This window comes from Carcharhinus amblyrhynchos, chromosome 1, assembly GCF_965287045.1.
Source record: "Carcharhinus amblyrhynchos chromosome 1, sCarAmb.v2.hapA, whole genome shotgun sequence".
Classification (NCBI taxonomy): Eukaryota; Metazoa; Chordata; class Chondrichthyes; order Carcharhiniformes; family Carcharhinidae; genus Carcharhinus; species Carcharhinus amblyrhynchos.
The window spans coordinates 55,747,127-55,766,358 of NC_137324.1; the positions used below are offsets into that span (position 1 = coordinate 55,747,127).

General features: G+C 42.5%; 1 protein-coding gene across 1 annotated transcript in view; it reads left to right on the forward strand.

Annotated features, from left to right (window-relative positions):
- The first annotated feature begins 14,886 nt into the window (after positions 1–14,886).
- dnajb5 (DnaJ heat shock protein family (Hsp40) member B5) overlaps positions 14,887–19,232 on the forward strand; it is a 49,193-nt gene continuing 44,847 nt past the window's right edge. The window contains exons 1-2 of the mRNA XM_080184107.1: positions 14,887–14,980; positions 15,169–15,424. Of these exons, the coding sequence (XP_080040233.1) occupies positions 15,214–15,424 (211 nt within the window). The 5' untranslated portion in view covers positions 14,887–14,980; positions 15,169–15,213. The remainder of the gene's footprint in view (positions 14,981–15,168; positions 15,425–19,232) is intronic.

Consider the following 19,232-nt stretch of genomic DNA (forward strand, 5'->3'; position numbering starts at 1 on the left):
AAATGGGTGCAATGGCATTTGCATGCATTAAATTGAATTAATGGGTTGCCCGTCCAACTTTACCAGCATTTCCCCCTTTACCATTGCATTTGCCTGCCCAGATTCAGCGTGAAACAGACATGCTCGGCAAAGGTCTGTTTCGGGCGCTCCAGCTCCTTAAGAGGTAAGTTCAGAGCTTCCCAACTCAGATCGGTGGTGGTGGTCGGGAAGGGAGACAGGCTAGATTATTCTCTGGTGCATGGGGAGGGAGACCAAATCACTGGTTGTGGGGAGAGGGAAGCCAAAGCGTTCTCTGGTTGTGGGGAGAGGGAGGAGGAGGGAGGCCTGATCATTCCCCTGATGCGGGAGGAGGAGGAGGAAGGTGGGCCAGCTGGATCTCTGGTTGGGAGGGGCAGCAGGGACTGCTGCCACTCTGTGGGCAATCGGTGGAAGGGAAGGGGGACTGAGGGTCACAATCAGTCTGGGTAGCAGGGGGTGAGTGGATAAGGGGGACAGTTATGTTGTGAGGGTGGGGTAATGTCTGTGGAGACCATCGCTCCTGCTTTTCACTCCTGGGTCACTTTATCCACTTTTTGAGGTCCAGGAGCAATGTAACAGGTGGCATTTTTCACATTTTTTCACAGCACATGCGCAATTAAAAGCTCCAATTGGAGCTGCAGCATTTCGGACACGATAAGTCCCACCTAGAGCATGATTCAAACTTGCAATTTTTTTTCAGGCGAAGAATGTATGGGAACACCCGAGAGCAGTTTTCCAAGTAGGATCTGAATTGCACCCAGATTCAGCACTTAGAATCAAAATGATAAAATCGGGCCCTTAGAGTTTCAGACAAGACCTGGCGTTCCAGCTAGTGGTTCACCAGAGTGAGCCCCCAATCTAGGATTTCTACAAACATTTATAATTAAGATTGAGTTACAAGATACACCAATTAAAGATGTACATTTGCACAGAAGTTACCTATATCTACTCAACTAGCAATTAGATTTACATCATGCATAATATAAGGGTATCATTGCCAATTACACTTTATGCATGTCTACCTAATTATATCACCACACCTGTCTTAACACAATTATGAAGTTAGCCTGCTAACCAGTGATATATCAGCTCCTCTGTCCCATTGTCCCTTCTTAAAACAGACACTGACAAGCTACAGCTGTGCATAATTCAGTGGTGGTCTTGTGTGCTTGGAGGACTGAGTCCTCCCTTGTAACTAGGAGTTTTATGGTCCTTGACACCCATCTGGGTCTGCTTTAATCAAACCTCTGGTTTTCTCATAGTTTTGCTATGTGACTAAGTTTAGCAGCTTGTGATTTTTAAATTTGTGTGATTATTTACTCTTTCAACCATCAAGCAAGGAGAATGGAGGTTTGGAGTCACTAGTTAGCTACCCTCCACCTGCATGTTCTTGGAGGCATTCCATCTCCTTCTCTCCCTTTTATCCCTGCCTCTGACTTCAGCTGATGGCAAATGGCACAGAATCCACACCTTGTTGGGATCTCTGTTGCAAGACCCACGAGATAGGGAAAAAAAACAACTGTAATGCAGGCCCAACTAGAGAGAGGAGAATATAAGTGAGCATCATTGACATCCTGTTACCTTATTATTAGGCTGTCTCTTTAGTTGACCTATATGTTGACCTTGAGCTTCACCTCCCCAAAAGATCCCACCTCCCATCTCAAGGGATCTCACTGATTGACTAACTGCATGTTCAAGGTCAGATTGGAAGAATGATGCATGACACCTTGCAAACTTTTTCACCACCTTTTATCCTTTCCATCACCATTGACCCACCCAATATCATCCTTTGTCACCCTTAAATTTCTCCTGTTGACCTGGACATAAGAACATAAGAAATAGGAGCAGGAGTAGGCCATCTAGCCCTTCAAGCCTGCCCCGCCATTCAATAAGATCATGGCTGATCTGTCATGGTTCAGTTCCACATTCCCGCCCTCTCCCCATAACCTATCACAATCCATGCCCACATGCTAGCTAATGACACTCAATATGAGTGAAATTAGGTGAGTTGCCTGAGAAGGTAAAAGCACCATATACAGACCTCAAAGTCCTGGGAGAGGTAAAGTTTGGCAGATGCATGCCGCTTGTATATGATTATAAAACTGAACGTTCTAAATTCTCACTGGCAGGGTACTTAATTTGGACCGGAGTTTAATTCCAGTGCTGTGGCCTTTTAATGAACATGCTTGAGAAGCTAATGCATGCAAATAGAGTTCCTGACATTGTTAACGCAGTTTGAAAATCAGCACAATAAAATTTTAACTTTTTCCCATTCTTAGGGAAACAGATTTTTTGCCTCTTGCTAAGTTATATGCCCGTGCCAGCCAAGATGCTGTTGGTGGGAGCAGAAAATTCCACCCAATATCTTTTGACCGAGATTAAATTTCACAGTTTCTGCATAAGTTAGTTATTGTGTAGTTGCAATATACAAAATAATATACAATAAATTGTCTATTTTTGAAAAGAGATAATGTGCTTTCAAACCTCAGACTGTGGTTTTTCTGCTCCAAACTGTCTAATTTCCTTCCCAAGATGAGTCTAGAGTTTGGGACTTTTTTTTATTCATTCATGGGACATAGGCGTTGCTAGCTGGCCAGTATTTATTGCCCATCCTGAGTTGCCCTTGAGAAGGTGGTGGTGAACTGCCTTCTTGAGTCGCTGCAGTTCACATGCTGCAGGTTGACCCACAATGCCATTAGGGAGGGATGGGTGGCATGGTGACACAGTGGTTAGCACTACTGCTTTACAGTGCCAGGGATCCAGGTTCAATTCCTGGCTTGGGTCACTGTCTATGTGAAGTTTGCACATTCTCTTTGTGTCTGCATATGTTTCCTCCGGGTGCTCTGGTTTCCTCCCACAGTCCAAAAGAGGTGCTGGTTAGATGCTAAACTCTCCCTCAGTGTACTCAAATAGGCACCAGAGTGTGGCGACAAGGGGATTTTCACAGTAACTTCATTGCAGTGTTAATGTAAGCCTACTTGTGACTAATAAATAAACTTTACTTTAAATTCCAGGATTTTGACCTAATGACTGCAAAGGAACAGCGATATATTTCCAAGTTAGGATGTTGAATGGCTTGGAGGGGAACATGCAGGTGCTGCTGTTCCCATGTACCTGCAGCTCTTGTCCTTCTGTCCCACAAGTGGTCTTGGGCTTGGAAGGTGCTGCCTAAGGAGCTTTGGTGAATTTCTACAGTGTGTCTTGTAGATAGTATACACTGCTGCTACTGAACATCGGTGGTGGAGGGAGTGGAAGTGGTGCCAATCAAACAGGCTGCTTTGTCCTGGATGGTGTCCAGCTTTTTGAGTGTTGTTGGAACTGCATCCATCCAGGCACATGGGGAGTATTCCATCGCACTCCTGACTTGTGCCTTGTAAATGTGGCTCAGGAGGTGAGTTACTCGCCGCAGTGTTCCTAGCCTCCGACCTGCTCTTGTAGTCACTGTTGAGCAGGTGCTGCTTGATAGCACCGTTGATGACCCCTTCCATCATTTTACTGATGATTGAGGGTATACTGATTGGGTGGTAATTGGCTGGCTTGGATTTGTCCTGCTTTTTGTGTACAGGATATTTTTGAACAATTTTCCACACTGCTTTTAAATCGAAAATGTTCCATCCAGCTAAGTACCACGAAACTGTTGTCTCCAACTCCAACTTGGAGAAATTGTCCATCAGAAGTTGAAACTTCTAAGAATTCCCAAAGGAGTCAACATATCAGGACTTCCACCACAAATCTTGAGTCATCCATCTGGTCCCCACTGATCCAGCGAACAGAAGATTTGTACCTGTTTTCTGGGCAACTAAAAATTTCATATTTCACAATAGTGCCTAAATTCATCTTTGGAATTGTTCTTTGTGTTCATTGCTATCTTTATTAAAGTCCTTACTCTGTCTTTAAGACTGTACTTGATATTTTGCCTCGAGTTGTGATTTTATTGCAATCTAAATGGGCACAAAACACACAATTTGTCATAATGTAGCAGTAGCATTCAGCTAGCCCAACTGGTGCAATGGTTCCAAGTTTCCAACTATAGCATTAGTTGTTTTTGATTTTTTTTGACAAAACTAGGATAAATTTCAACAGAATGCTTCAGATTAAGTTCTGAAACTGAGAAAAGTGTAAGAGGAAATATCTATTCTAAGTAGTACGGTACTCCTAATTTTTATGTTCAAATTATAAACACTTTGGGTTGGAAACAGTGGCCGGAATTCTCTGGCCATTCAGGTCCTGTTACCGCGCTCAGCCAAATCTCCGTTCACTGCAGTGGGACCAGAGAATCCTGCACCACGCTCTTCCTCCCATTTTTCCAAAATATAAAAATAATTACGTTTCCAGCAACCAGTAGAGTTTAGAATGTATTTTGGCTACTAATAAATTATGAAATGATTTAATGACAATTTTGAGAGTTATAGGAACAAAGTACAAAACACTGCCAACCTCGTTTCCTTATTGCTTCAGTCTTGTGCCCTTCTTTCTCATTGCTGACGGACCAATAATTCATCAGTGAGCCATTTTCCATATTCTAGCCCCTGAATCTATTTCAGATACTGTGCAATACCAGATTAAAGGAGCTATCCAAGCTGCCAAATTCCAAGAACCTGCCCTGATTCTTGAACCCGATACTAAGTGTAAAAACAGAAGACCTTATATGTTTCTGGTTACACTTTCTCATGCAGTTTAAAACTACAATTTTAGTGTCAAATTGAGTTTCAATTTTAGGTATGCTTAAGTTTTGATTCTTCAGAAAATTTGTTCTCCCAGCAAATTGTTAGATATGTACAACAGGGGAGCTGTAAATAGTAACAGCAGCTAATATTGAACCCTGCTAAATTTGGAGTTGCCAAAAAATCGTTATGAAAACAAATATAATAATTTGATTCGTTAAGATTTTTTTCAGCTTGGAATATAAATATCTAATTTAAAGACAACTTGTTTCTTCAACATAATCCTTAAATCCTATCTCTAATCAGAGAATCATTTACATCTCAGTTATATGAAACCTTTGTATTGAAAACCTTAAATACATTGGGGACTTCTTTGATGTTTCAATATTGTGACCAAAAGTATATGCAACATTTGATTTCTAATTGCCTCTGGAATGTCTCTTAGTCATTCGGCCAATGATTCATGCCCCTTCAAATACGCTTCAGGCCACTTTTAACACAATCTATCACTCTGTTAGACCAGGAGAGGGCACCAGCAAGATATTCTGTTTCAAATATACTATGCACATGTAAGACGTTTCAAAATTAGAGACATAGTTACCACAAAGAGTAGCTGAATGCATTTTTGGATCTGTGAAATTGCAATAGATTGTTGAGCACAGAACAATGTAAGTAGGGACTCCAACAAAACACTGCTTTCTTCTTCTTTCAGCTTCTCCCATTTTACTTAGGGTTGCCATGATACTGGTTGATCATTCTTCACCCCTCCTGTCAACCACACATTCTTCTTCCAATTCCACCGCATTTCACTTTCTCACCATCCTATCACCTGGCCTTTGGTCTTCTTCTTCTTCTCATTCTTCCTGGCAATCCCATTTCCATCACTTGCCTCACCAAATATAGTCTCTCTCTCTACAACAGATGACCATATCACTTCAATCTTTTGCCAGCTACTTGCTTCAATGTTCCCACAATCTTCACTGGCTCTCTAATGTACTAGTTTCTGATCTTGTCCCTTCTTATCACATTGATCTCAGCATTCACAACTCATTTGTATCTTTGCTGTTCCTCTCTTCCAGATGTTGCCTATTCTTTTCAGTTTCAGTGATAATTTTCTGTCACATAACACGCCACATATTTCTTCCAATTAGTCCAACTAGAGTTAATCTTTGTTTAATTTCCATTTAAATACTTCTATCTTCTGCCACCATCTTAGATACTTAAGCTATTCATTTTCTCTACATCTTCATCACAATCTTTATACCCGCTCTCTGATCCTCTCCCCGAAGCTCAAACTAATTGTCCATACATTTGATTTTTTGATCTTCATACCTCTGCCATACTCCAGTACTTCTCTCCAATTCTCATCATCTTCGCCACATGGTTCAATGCTAACTGCGAACACGATTGACCATGTACTTCCTGTCTCATTTTATTCAGAAAATCCATGACAATCCAGGAATCAAACTCAGGTTCCTGGTGCTGTGAGGTAGCAACGCTAATCACTTTGCCAACTTGTCTGGCACTCCTCATACAAGTTGTGTACTAGTCATACATACTCTTCAGGGACACCACAGATCCAGCACATGGCCATACTTCCTCCCAGTGTACTTGATCATAATAAGCCTTCTCTTGATCAATGACTAGTCTTAATGTTGCATTGGCCTTCCCAATATTTCTCCATCACTTGTCTCAAAACAAAATGGCATGATGAATCCCAACTGACCATCATGACCTTTCACTATCTCAATCTCTGGTCCACAACTCCCAATTCCTGAAGGGATGTTATAGGAGATTAGTTCCTCTGTAACTTTTGTAGTCTTGAATGTGTTTTACTTTGAGTATTGGTACCAGAATGCTTTGTCTCTTTGCCTTTGGGAGATTTCCTATAACACACTATATTCACCTAGACAGCTTCATACTTTTACTAGGATCTCTTCAGGTTTTGAGGGGTAAAAAATATAATCAGGTAATATTTTTGCTGCTCATCTTGGTTTATTATCCTGTGGCTCCCATGTTAGCTGATATTATTAATGGTATTGTCTTTCTTCCCACTAAGTCTGTTGCCATTACCACTCAACTGAAAAAAATGGAAAAATGGTGTGGTCATTGGAGGTCAATTATCTCAGCCCTAGGACATCACTGCAGGATTTTCTCAGGGTGGTGTCCTAGGCCAAACCATATTTAGCTATTTCACAAATAACCTTCCCTCAATAAGGTCAAAAGTAGGGATGATTGTGGTTGACCGCAGAGCGTTCAATACCATTCACGATTCCTCAGATACAAAAGCACTCCTCATACAGCAAGACGTGGACAACATTCAAGCTTGTGCTGATGCCAGGCAATGACCATCTTCAAAAAGACAGAATCTAACCATTACCCCTGAAATCCTGAAACTCCTTTCCAAACAGGTAGGTATACTTAAATCAGATGGTTTACGTGATTCATAAAATGCAGCTCACCCCACCTTCCCTAGGGTAAATAGAGATGTGGAACAAATGCTGGTCTTGCCCATCATACTCATCCCATAGAAAAGAACAAAATTCTTAATTGCCAACAAAATACATTTTGAATATAGTCAGTGATATAATGTAGGAAGCACAGCAATGTTCCATACTCGTGGCGGAGTTTGTGGGTGTTGTGGGTTGGACAGAGAACTGGAGATGAAAATGATTCTTCTTGCTTTCAGCTGCCAGCACAATTAAGAAGCTCAGTTTGAATTCAGACTTAAGATCTCCTACAGATCTTAGTTTCCTCCCACACTGTATAATTTTGAATCTCAAGTACTACAAGATAATGATTGTGATGTTAGGTCTTCCAAATCAAGTTCCTATTTAGCTTCATACTTTGAAATAGATTACTACATTAATAGGATAATCTGGTTGCATCTATTACATGCTCATGACAATCTTTACATTTCCATACCTTCTCATTAAAGAATCAAGCTTTAAATATGAGATTCTAGTGATAAGAGTAAGCCTTACAGCCTCCATTCTACCATGCAATTGGATCATGGTTCATTGGTTACTCAACTTCCAATTACCTGCCATTGATTTGTATCTCAATACTTTTACTGAATACAACAATAACTTATTTAGATAGCACCTTTAATATAATGAAACATTACATTATGAAAGGCACTTAAGAACTTTACAAGGAACATTATAAAACAATGTATGACACAAAACCACATAAAAAGATATTAGGAAAGATGATCAAAAAGCTTTTAAGCAAAAACAGAAAATGCTGGAAAATCTCAGCAAGTCTGAGAACATCTGTGTAGAGAAAATAGGGCCAAAATTTTGAGTTTGGACCCAGACTCGAAATGTTGGTTCTGTTTTCTCTCTCCACAGATGCTGTCAGACCTGCTGAGATATTCCAGCATTTTCTATTTTTGGTTCAGATTCCAGCATTCGCAGTATTTTGTTTACATTTAAAATATCTATTAAGGATTATATTAAAGAAAGGAAGGTGCAGTGGAGAGGCAGAGGTGTAGAGAGTATATCCCAGAAGGTGGGGCCATGGAAACGAATGCCTTGGCCACCAATGATGCACCAATTAAAATTGGGGATGTACAAGAGGCCAGAATTAGAGAATAATGCTGAGGGTTGAAGGTCTTGTAGACTGATTGGTATTTATACACACCAGCAAAGCCTGAGGATTAAAAGGGCTAAGGACTGTGGGAGCAGCAAGCAACAGGATGTGTAACGATGGAACAAGGAGTTGATTGGACAGTGGCTGTTGCTATGCTTTGAACAGTGATTGAACACAAACTCCGGTGTGTCATTTTCCTCAGATAATTACAATCCCTGACAGAGGCTCAACTCTTCAGCATTCATGACCAAAAAGACAGTGATTGATTAGTACCGTTCTGTGAGTATGTGACTGGAAGCATGATCAGTACCAGTAAGATCTGTATAAGAAGAAACAGCGAGATACTGGCAGTAGTAATACCGAATCAAACACAGCAGAAGAAGCAGCAAGACCAAAGTTTGGGACTTGGAGGCATCTGAACAAAGCCTTTCAGGAGGAAATCTGATCAGTTTGCCTCACCATAGGAGTAGCTTTAAATTTAAGTTGTGAGTTTAGATATTTTGTTATGGTTTGGTACTTTTTAAATGCTTTATGTGTAACAAAGTAAATCAGGTTACTTTATGTATAATGAAGGAAAGACAGAGGTTGAATATTTTGTGTATGACAAAGTTTTCACAGTAACTTCACTGCAGTGTTAATGTAAGCCTACCTGTGACAATAATAAATAAACTTAGTTTGATGTCTGGTGTACTAAAGTTTTGCATTAGAGTTTGATACTTGTGTGGTCACTTAGTAGAGAACAATAAATGAGTTTGTTATATAATAATTTGAGAGTTTGAGTGTCTTTGTCCATGGCATCAGTTGTCCCGAGTTTGAGGGAACAGTCTGGTGGGGGTTACAGCAATAGGGACGGACGAGACCAAAGAGGGATTTGAAAATGCAGATGAGAATTTCAAAGTCAAAAAATGTTATATAATTACAATTATACAATTAAAAATACAAATGTACTGATCTTAGTCTTGAAAATTTAAATTGATCCAAAAACCACACTTTCTGGGCAGTGTTCCACATTTTCACTACTTCTTTGGATGAAGAAATGCTTTCTTATTTCAATGCTAAATAGCCTGGCTCTTGTTAAGATTGTGCCCTTTTTTCTCAAATCCCTGATCAGAGAAATCATTTCTCTATATCCACCCTTCTGAATCACAATTTTAAACCTTCTAAACCCTAGCAAATATAATCCAATTTTCTGCACTTTTACTACACAAGGTATCATTCTGATAAATCTATGCTTTAGTCTTTTTAAGAGCCATACATCATTTCTCCAGTACTGTATTCCAGAACCAATGCAGTTCTCCAAACGGACTTGGATCAACTAAGTATCACTTCCACCACTTTGCACTCCAACTTCCTTGAGATAAAGGCCAACACCTGTGGGATGACAGTTGGTTAATTAAGTATTTTATTGTAACATTCAGGTACTAATGTAATCTATCTAATACAAAGCACCGAAGTTAGTGTGAAATCCTTTGTTTCACGTGCCTCAGTATACACCTTGTCCCTTTGCAGCCGCATTATCTCTTCACAATTTACCTTCCTGTCTACTTGTCAGCAAATTTATAAACCATATCTTTAGTCATTTCATCCAAGTCATCATATGAATTGTAAGAATTTGAGGCCCCCGGCTGCTCCCAACATAACTTCCTTTATGCTCCCTCCTGCTGTGTGATACCCCACGTGTCTTCTTGCCTTTATAATTACTAATCCCTATCCAAACCATTTCTACATCATGGTTTCCTGAATTTAGGTCATCCCTCTCTTGTGCTAATACCATCATTAATTAACAGAGCCATCTTTCCACCTTTTCCTAGCTTTCTGTCCATCTAAATGTGGTATACCCTTCAATATTCAGGTTGCAATCTGTCATTCTGCAGTCACGTCTCTGTAATAGCTATCAGATCATGCTTATTTCTCTTTGCGCTCTCACTTCATCTGTTTTGTTTTGAATGCTACGTGCATTCAGATACAGAGCTTTTAGTCTTGTCCTTTTTATTATTCTTGTAATGGGCAGCATATGGCACAGTTGGGTGGCATAGTGGTTAACACTGCTGCCTCACAGCTCCAAGAACCTGGGTTCAATTCCCGGCTTGGGTCACGGTGTGGAGTTTGCACATTCTCGCCACGTCTATTTCCACCCTCAGTCCAAAGATGTGCAGGTTAGGTTGACTGGCCATGCAAAATTGCCTCATAAAGTCCTGGGATGTACGGGTTACATGGATTAGTGGGGTAAATGTGTGGGGCAGTGGGGATAAGGCCTAGGCGGAATTGTTGTCGGTGTAGACTCGATGGCCAAACAGCTTTCTTCTGCACTGTTGTGTTTCTATGATTCTCTAGCCTTATTTGTCGACTTATTCTTAGATTTGTGATCTCTATCCTTTCAAGGTCTGTTTATCATTTCCCATATTAGTACCTGCCCCTCTTGCTTAGCTCTATACTTTGCTTTGCCACATCTTACCAAATTTGATCCCTTGCCCCACTATTTAGTTTAAAATCCTCTCTACTGCCCTAGTTGTTTGGCTTGCAAGAACACTGGTTCTAGCATGGTTCAGGTGTACACTGTCCCACAATACATCCCCCATTTTCCCTAGTACTTATACCAGTGTCCCAAGAACAAGAATCCACTTCTACCACATTAGCCTTTGAGCCGCGCATTCTTTTCTCTAATCTTATTTGTCCTTTGCCAATTTTCACATAGGTCGTAGTAAACCAGGAGATTATCACTGTTGAGATTGTGTTTTCATTTGGCACCTAGCACCTCATACTGACCATGCAGATTCACTTTCCTTGTCTTGCCAATGTCATTGTTGCTGACGTCAACAGGATCCTTCTGAACACGAACATAGAACATTACAGCACAGTACAGGCCCTTCGGCCCTTGTGCCGAGCTATGTCCAAACCCAAGATCAAGCTACCCCACTCCCTATAATTCTGGAGTGCTCCATGTGCCTATCCAATAACCGCTTGAAAGTTCCTAAAGTATCCGACTCCACTATCACAACAGGCGGTCTATTCCACACCCCAACCACTCTCTCGGTGAAGAATCTAGTTCGGACATCCCTCCTATATCTTCCCCCATGAACCTTATATTTATGTCCCTCAGTAACAGCTACATCCACCCGAGGAAACAGTCTCTACACGTCTACTCTATCAATTCCTCTCATCATCTTATAAACCTTTATTAAGTCACCCCTCATGCTCCTCTTCTCCAAAGAGAAAAGCCCCAGCTCCCTCAACCTTTCCTCACAAGACCTACCCTCCAACCCAGGCAGCATCCCGGTAAATCTCATCTGCACTCTCTCCAATGTTTCCACATCCTTCTTACAGTGAAGTGACCAGAACTGAACACAATATTCCAAATGTGGTCTCACCAATGTCCAGTATAGTTGCAGCATAATCTCACGGCTCTTAAACTCAAACCCTCTGTTAATAAATGCTAACATACTATAAGCCTTCTTCACGGCTGTATCCACTTAAGTGTCAACCTTCAGAGATTTGTTCATAAGATTCTCTCCAGCTGAGCAGATGGCCTGAATCCTTCACTGCGCAAGCAACACTGTTGTCTGGACTCTTGAATTTGCTGGAAAGGTGTCAATCCCTCTCATATTATACCCCCTTGAATAGCTTCTTGTGCCAGTCCCATGGTCAGTTTGCTCATCCACCTTCAGTCCCACTCTTATCCAAACAACTGTAGAGAACCTCAAAAATTGGACAATGCAAAGGGTGAGGATCCCGCACTCGTGTGTCACTCACTGTCACATCCTCCTGCCCCGACCAAATCAGAAGACTCTAAGGAGTGTGACTGGTACAAAGTATTCAGTAACTTCTCCCCTCTCTAATGTAATACACTGTCTGCAGCATAGACTCCAGCTCGATCACTCTGAGCTGATGTTCATTGAGTTGCAAGAACTTACTGCAGACATGATTGCCCTGGATCACAACTGCATCCAGGAGATCCCACATACTACAGTCTTGACAAATCACCTGACCTGCCATTCTAAATGAGTTTTAATTAATTATATTATTCACTATTGATTTTCCTTTTCTAAATTTTTTTCAACTTTATCAGTTTGTGTACAATTTTAAATCTTAAGATCAGAATAGATCTTAATCACGTGTGAGATACTCACTGAACTCTTTTCTCTGTATGATAAAAAAAAGCAAAAGGAGCACCTCCTTCTGCTCTTCATCTAATTGCCACACAAAAAGCTCCCAAGTATACACTTGGTTCCAAAGCTGCACTCAGAAGAGTTCAAGAGATCAGGTCAGTCAGTGACAGTCCTGGAGACAATGGCTTGCTGTTCAATGGTAGGAGGAATCACAGTCCAGGGAAGGTATTGGGAAATGTCAAAAGAGTTGGCACTCAGCCTCTGCAGAGTAAGGGTTCGCTATATAGTTAGCAGGTGAATGTTGTATTCCTGGAGATTTCATCAGGTTATCCAGAGTGCACTCACCTCAACCCAATCAAGCAGTTTATTTTATCTCCCATCTCAAGCATTTTTGTAATGAACAGAAGTTTTGCTGAAAATAACTTATAATTTTGATGACCTCATGATTTTTCTCTTAGATTGCCCACTGCAGTATCCACGTTTAATTCCTTAAGAATCTAAGGCATAAGAACATAAGAGAGAGGACTGGCACATTCAGCCCCTCAAGCTTGTTCTGCCATCCAGAAAATCACAATGGATGTCTCGGCACTCTATGCCAGCACCCCCACGACAACAGTATTGCTGCAACTGCCTCAGTACTCAATGCCGACAACTGCCAATCTCCAGACGCAATTCTACAACTTATCCACTTCCTCCTGGACCACAACGTCTTCACCTTCAACAACCAGTTCTTCATCCAGACACATGGAACAGATTTGACGACCAAATTCGCACCTCAATATGCCAAAATCTTCATGCACAGGTTCGAACAAGACCTCTTCACCACACAGGACCTTCAACTGACATTATACACGAGATACATCAATGACATTTTCTTCCTCACCAATCTCCTCAGAAGATAAACATGGGACAGAGTACCTTTTGTCATCCAGTACTTCCCTGGAGCAGAGAAGCTACAGCATCTTCTCCACAGGCTTCAACATTTCATTGAAGACAAACATCTTGCCAAGGCCATCCCCACACCCCCACTTCTTGCCTTCAAACAACCACACCTCAAACAGACCATTGTCTGCAACAAACTATCCAGCCTTCAGGAGAACAGTGACTATGACACCACTCAACCCTGCCACAGCAACCTCAACAAGATGTGCCGGATCATTGACACAGATGCCATCATCTTACATGAGAACAATATCCATCAGCTACACAGTACACACTCTTGCAACTCGGCTAACATTTTCTCCCTGACATGCTGCAGGAAAGGATGTCCCAAAGCATAGTACATTGGCAAGACCATGCAGACACTACGACAACAGATGAACAAACACCGCTCGACAATCACCGAGCAGGAATGGTTTCTTCCTGTCGGGGAACACTTCAGCAGTCACGGGCATTCAGCCTTTGATCTTTGGGTAAGCGTTCTCCAAGGCAGCCTTCAGGATAAATGACAACGCAGAGTCACTGAGCAGAGACTAATAGCCAAGTTCCGCATACATGAGGATGGCCTCAACCGGGATCTTGGGTTCACGTTACACTATCTGTGACCCCCACGACTTGCCTGGGCTTGCAAAAAAGCTAACTGTCCTGGCTGGAGATAATCTACAACTCCTTAACCTGTGCTTAACCCTCTCTCGACTCAGTGTCTGTACCTTTAAGACTTGATTACCTGTAAAGGCTCACATTCCAACCATTATATTGTAAATGAGTTTGTGTCTATATATGCTCTGTTTGTGAACACAACTCCCACTCACCTTAAGGAGCGAGACTCTAAAAGTGTGTGCTACCAAATAAACCTGTTGGTTTTTAACCTGGTGTTGTGAGATTTCTTATTATCCCCAAAAAAAATCATGGCTCATCTGACCGTAGTCTTAAGCTCCCCCCTTTCTTGTCTGCTCTCCACAACCGTCAGTTCCTTTCTGGATATAAAAAAAACATCTCGACGACTGGCAGCCCAAGATAGAAGCAACTCGCATACGGGGTGGGGCGGGTGTGTGGGATGTGGAAGATGTGACTCAAACTTATATTGATATCTATTTAAACAAAGACTACAAAGACAGGCAGAAAACTGAGAATGGGAATCATGTGATGTTTGTCTCTATTGTTACCCCACGAGTATTCGAATATCAAAATTATCCATGACTGATTGGGGGGGGAATAGTGCCGTTCCTCCGAGCCCAACAGGATTGATAACGCTGCTGTCCCATCCTTCCAGATTCGCCTGTGAATCGGGGCCGGAAGCTACGCTGTGCCGGAATGTTTCTGGAAGTTTCTCTGCCTCTCCGCGCATGCGCGCTCCTCTCTAATTCCAGCCTATGAGTCACCCCCGCCTCAGCCAAACCTGCTGGCCGCCGGTTTTTTTCAAATGTCGGATGAGTGACACCGCCGTCTACCAATCAACTGGGAGGAGGTACGGGCGCGCCGCTGTGCTGGGGGCGGACAGGCGGTGGGGGCGGCAGCGATGGCACAAACAAACCAATCAGCGCCTTCGAGAGGCGGGCGTTCACCGGTATCGAAGCTGCTAGCAAGTTAGGCAGTGGTGGCGAGCGCTCCCGGTTGACGTGTTGGTTTGAAGTCGAGGAGCAGAAATATTACTTAACGGTAATAAATTCTGCCATCGGGGCTCGAAATGTTCTAAATTCAAAATAAAGTTTTTTATTGCATTTTTTTTAAATTTAAGCGCGCGAGGTCACTGGCTGGAGCTTGTCACTTTTTTTTAACAAGAGCACAATAATTTGGATGTTCCTATACTAATAAAAATATTTTTTCTTTTTCCCTCTTCCCGAAAGATCGCTGCTGGCTGGTCAACGTTTCTGGCAAAAAAAAACAAAATCATGGGTAAAAATTACTATAACATCCTCGGTATCAGCTCGGAAGCCAACGAAGATGAAATTAAAAAAGCTTACAGGAAAATGGCCTTGAAGTTCCACCCAGATAAAAACAAAGAGCCCAACGCCGAGGAGAAATTTAAAGAGGTGGCCGAGGCTTACGAAGTGCTCAGCGACCCCAAGAAGAGATCCATTTACGATCAATATGGGGAGGAAGGTGAGTGGGTGCCCTTGTGGAGCTGGCCGGCCTGGGATTCCCTCGCTGTCTGTCAGACTGATCAATGTTACAGTCCATCACAATTTAGTGTAAAAGTCTTGAAATCCCCGATGCAGAAAGATTCTCGTTTTCTGACAAGTACAGTTTCTTCTTTTGAAAACTTGTGGCCATTTTACAACGCCGGCGTTCAGTTCGATGTAACTGGAAGTGTTATATTTTTGCTTGTTTTTTTTTGAAGGCGAGTTTGTGTCATGGATATGTGACAAGGACTCAAAATAACGAAGCTGAAGGGCACTGCTGCTAATTAGCACTGAAAAGCAATGTAAGCAGTTTGGCACAGCCTCTGGAGGGAGAAGTCATTCTCCTGTCCACTGTTAGGTTTGCAAGTAGTTGGGTGTGCTGCGACAATCCTATTAAAAAGCGAGTTTTTATTCCGTTACGATTTATCTAACCTACGATGTTAAACTAAATACGCATGGGTTAATATATGGTGTTCAACGGAACCATCGATTAATATGAGCATTCGGTTATGACTACATATTTAACGAATTACTTCCTATTCCTCCTTTAGAATACCTTTTGCAATGTTTTAAAATGTACAGTTGATATTCTTCTTGGACCCTTCGTCCACTTGAGCTTTATTTAAGAGAGCTTGTCTTTTTTTAAAAGATGTGCAGCTCTGAATAATGTTCATGCGTCAGCAATTGATTGAACACAAATAAAAGCTTGCGTTTTCACAACTTCAGAGTAGCCCAGAGAATTTTGCAGCTGCTGAAGTGTTCTCACCGGTGTAATATAGGAAACGTGGCATCAAATCTGGGCACTGCAAGCTACCACAAACAGCAATATGCTAATGACCAAATTTTCTTTTAGTTATTAGTTCATGGATATGGGTATTGTTGGCTAGACCAACATTATTGCCCAATCTTAAATCGTGGTTGTTTGGAGCGCATTTTAAGAGTCAACCACATTGTGTTGGTCTGGAGTCACATTTAAGACAGCTAAAGGTGACAAATTTCCATCCCTAAAAGACATTAGTGAACAAGATTTTTCATGAAAATTGGCAATGGTTCCATGGTAATCATCAGACCTATAATTCCAGATTTCCATTTAATTCAAATTGCGCTATTTGCCATGGTGGCATTGGAACTCAGGTTGCAAGAGCATTCCCCTAAGTCTCTGAAATATTAGTCCAGCAACAATATCACTTTGCCACCATGTAGTTGAAAGATAAATATTGTAACAAGTCTCTCAACACCAGATAAAGTCCAACAGGTTTATTTGGCAGCATTAGCTTTTGGAGTCTCAAGCTCCTTCATCAGGTGAATGACAACTTGTGTTCACAAACAGAGCATATAAAGAGACAAACTCAATTTACAATATAATGGTTGGAATGCGAGTTTTTATAGGTAATCAAGTCTTAAAGATCTAGACAATGTGAGTGGAGAGAGGGCCAACCACAGGTTAGAGAGATGTGTATTATCTCCAGCCAGGACAGTTAGTGAGATTTTGCAAGCCCAGGCAAGTCATGGGGACTACAGGTAGTGTGACATGAATCCAAGATCCCAATTGAGGCTGTCCCCATGTGTGCGGCTATCTGTCTCTGCTCAGCGATTCTGCGTTGTCGTATGTCGTGAAGGCCACCTTGGAGAATGCTTACCCGCAGATCAGAGGCTGAATGCCTGTGACCGCTGAAGTATTCCCTGACTGGAAGGGAACACTCCTTTCTGGTGGTTGTTGAGCAGTGTTCATTCAATCGTTGTCGTAGCGTCTGCACTGTCTCCCCATTGTACCATGCCTTGGGACACCCTTTCCTGCAACGTATCAGGTAGACAGTGTTGGCTGAGTCACAAGTATGTACCATGTATCTGGTGGATGGTGTTCTCACATGAAATGATGGCATCCATGTCGATGATCCGGCACGTCTTGCAAGGTTGCTGTGACAGGGTTGTGTGGTGTCGTGGTCACTGTTCTCCTGAAGGCTGGGTAGTTTGCTGCAGGCAGTGGTATGTCTGAGGTTGTGCAGTTGTTTGAAGGCAAGAAGTGGGGGCTTGTGGATGACTTTGGCGAGATGTTCGTCTTCATCGATGACATATTGAAGGCTCGGAGAAGATGGCATAGCTTCTCTGCTCTGGGGAAGTACTGGACGACGAAGGGTACTCTGTCTGCCGTGTTCCGTGTTTGTCTTCTGAGGAGGTCAGTGCAGTTTTTTGTTGAGGCACATTGGAACTGTCAGCCGATGAGTTGAACACCATATCCTGTTCTTATGATGGCCTTTCAGCGCCTGTAGACGTCTGTTGCGATTCTGTGTAAAAGGAGGGCTTGTCCTAGGGGCTGGCTTCTTTAACGTTTTTAGGGTGAAAGCTGGATAAGTGGAGCATCGTGAAGTTATCCATGGGTTTGCGGTATAGTGAAATGCTGAGGTGACCATCCTTGTTGGAGATGCAAGTGTCCAAGAATGCAACCGGTTCCGGAGAGTTGTCCATGATGAGTCTTATGGTGGGATGGAACTTGTTGATGTCATCATATAGTTGTTTCAATGATTGTTTGTCATGAGGCCAAACAAAGAAAATGTCATCAATGTATCTAGTGTATAGCATCAGTTGAAGGTCCTGTGCGGTGAAGAGGTTGTGTTCGAACCTGTGCATGAAAATGTTGGCATATTGAGGTGCGAATATGGTCCCCATGGCTGTTCTGTGTGTCTGGATGAAGAGCTGGTTGTTGAAGGTGAAGACGTCGTGGTCCAGGTACGAACAAGACTTCTTCATTGCACAGGATTATCAACCGATGTGATACACTAGATACATCGATGACATTTTCTTTGTTTGGACTCATGGCGAATAATCATTGAAACGATTATATGGTGACATCAACAAGTTCCATCCCACCATCAGACTTACCATGGACTATTCTCCAGAATCGGTTGCATCTCCATCAAGGGTGCTCACCTTAGCACTTCACTATACTGCAAGCCCACAGATAACATCACAATGTTCCACTTCTCCAGCTTCCACCCTAAACATATTAAAGAAGCCATCCCCTACGGACAAGCCCTCTGTGTACACAGGATCTGCTCAGATGAGGAGGATTGTAGTAGACAAGTACAGACATCCTCATAAGAACAGGATATGGTGCTTGACTCATTGATCGACAGTTCCAAGTGCCACAACGAGAAACCACACCGACTTCCTCAGAAGACAAAATGGGACACGGCGGACAGAGTACCCTACTTTGGAGCGGAGAAGCTATGACATCTTCTCCAGAGACTTCAACATGTCATCGATGAAGATGAACATCTCGCCAAGATTGTCCCCACACCCCCACTTCTTGCCTTCAAATAACTGCACAATCTCAAATAGACCACTGTCCGCAGCGAACTACCCAGCCTTCAGGAGAACAGTGACCATGACACCATACAACCCTGCCACAGCAAGCTCTGCAAGACTGGCCGGATCATCGACACGGATGCCATCATTTCATATGAAAATGCCATCCACCAGGTACATGGTACGTACTCTTGCGACTTGGCCAGCATTGTCTACCTGATACACTGCAGGAAAGGATGTCCCGAGGCACAGCACATTGGGGAGACCATGCAGATGCTACGGTAACGAATGAATGAATACCGCTCGACAATCACCAGGCAGGAGTCTTCCCTTCCAGTTGGGGAACACTTCAACAGTCACGGGCATTCAGCCTCTGATCTGCGGGTAAGTGTTCTCCCAGGCGGCCTTCATGACACACGACAACGCAGAAACTGATAGCCAAGTTCCCGCACACATAAGGATGGCCTCAACCAGGACCTTGT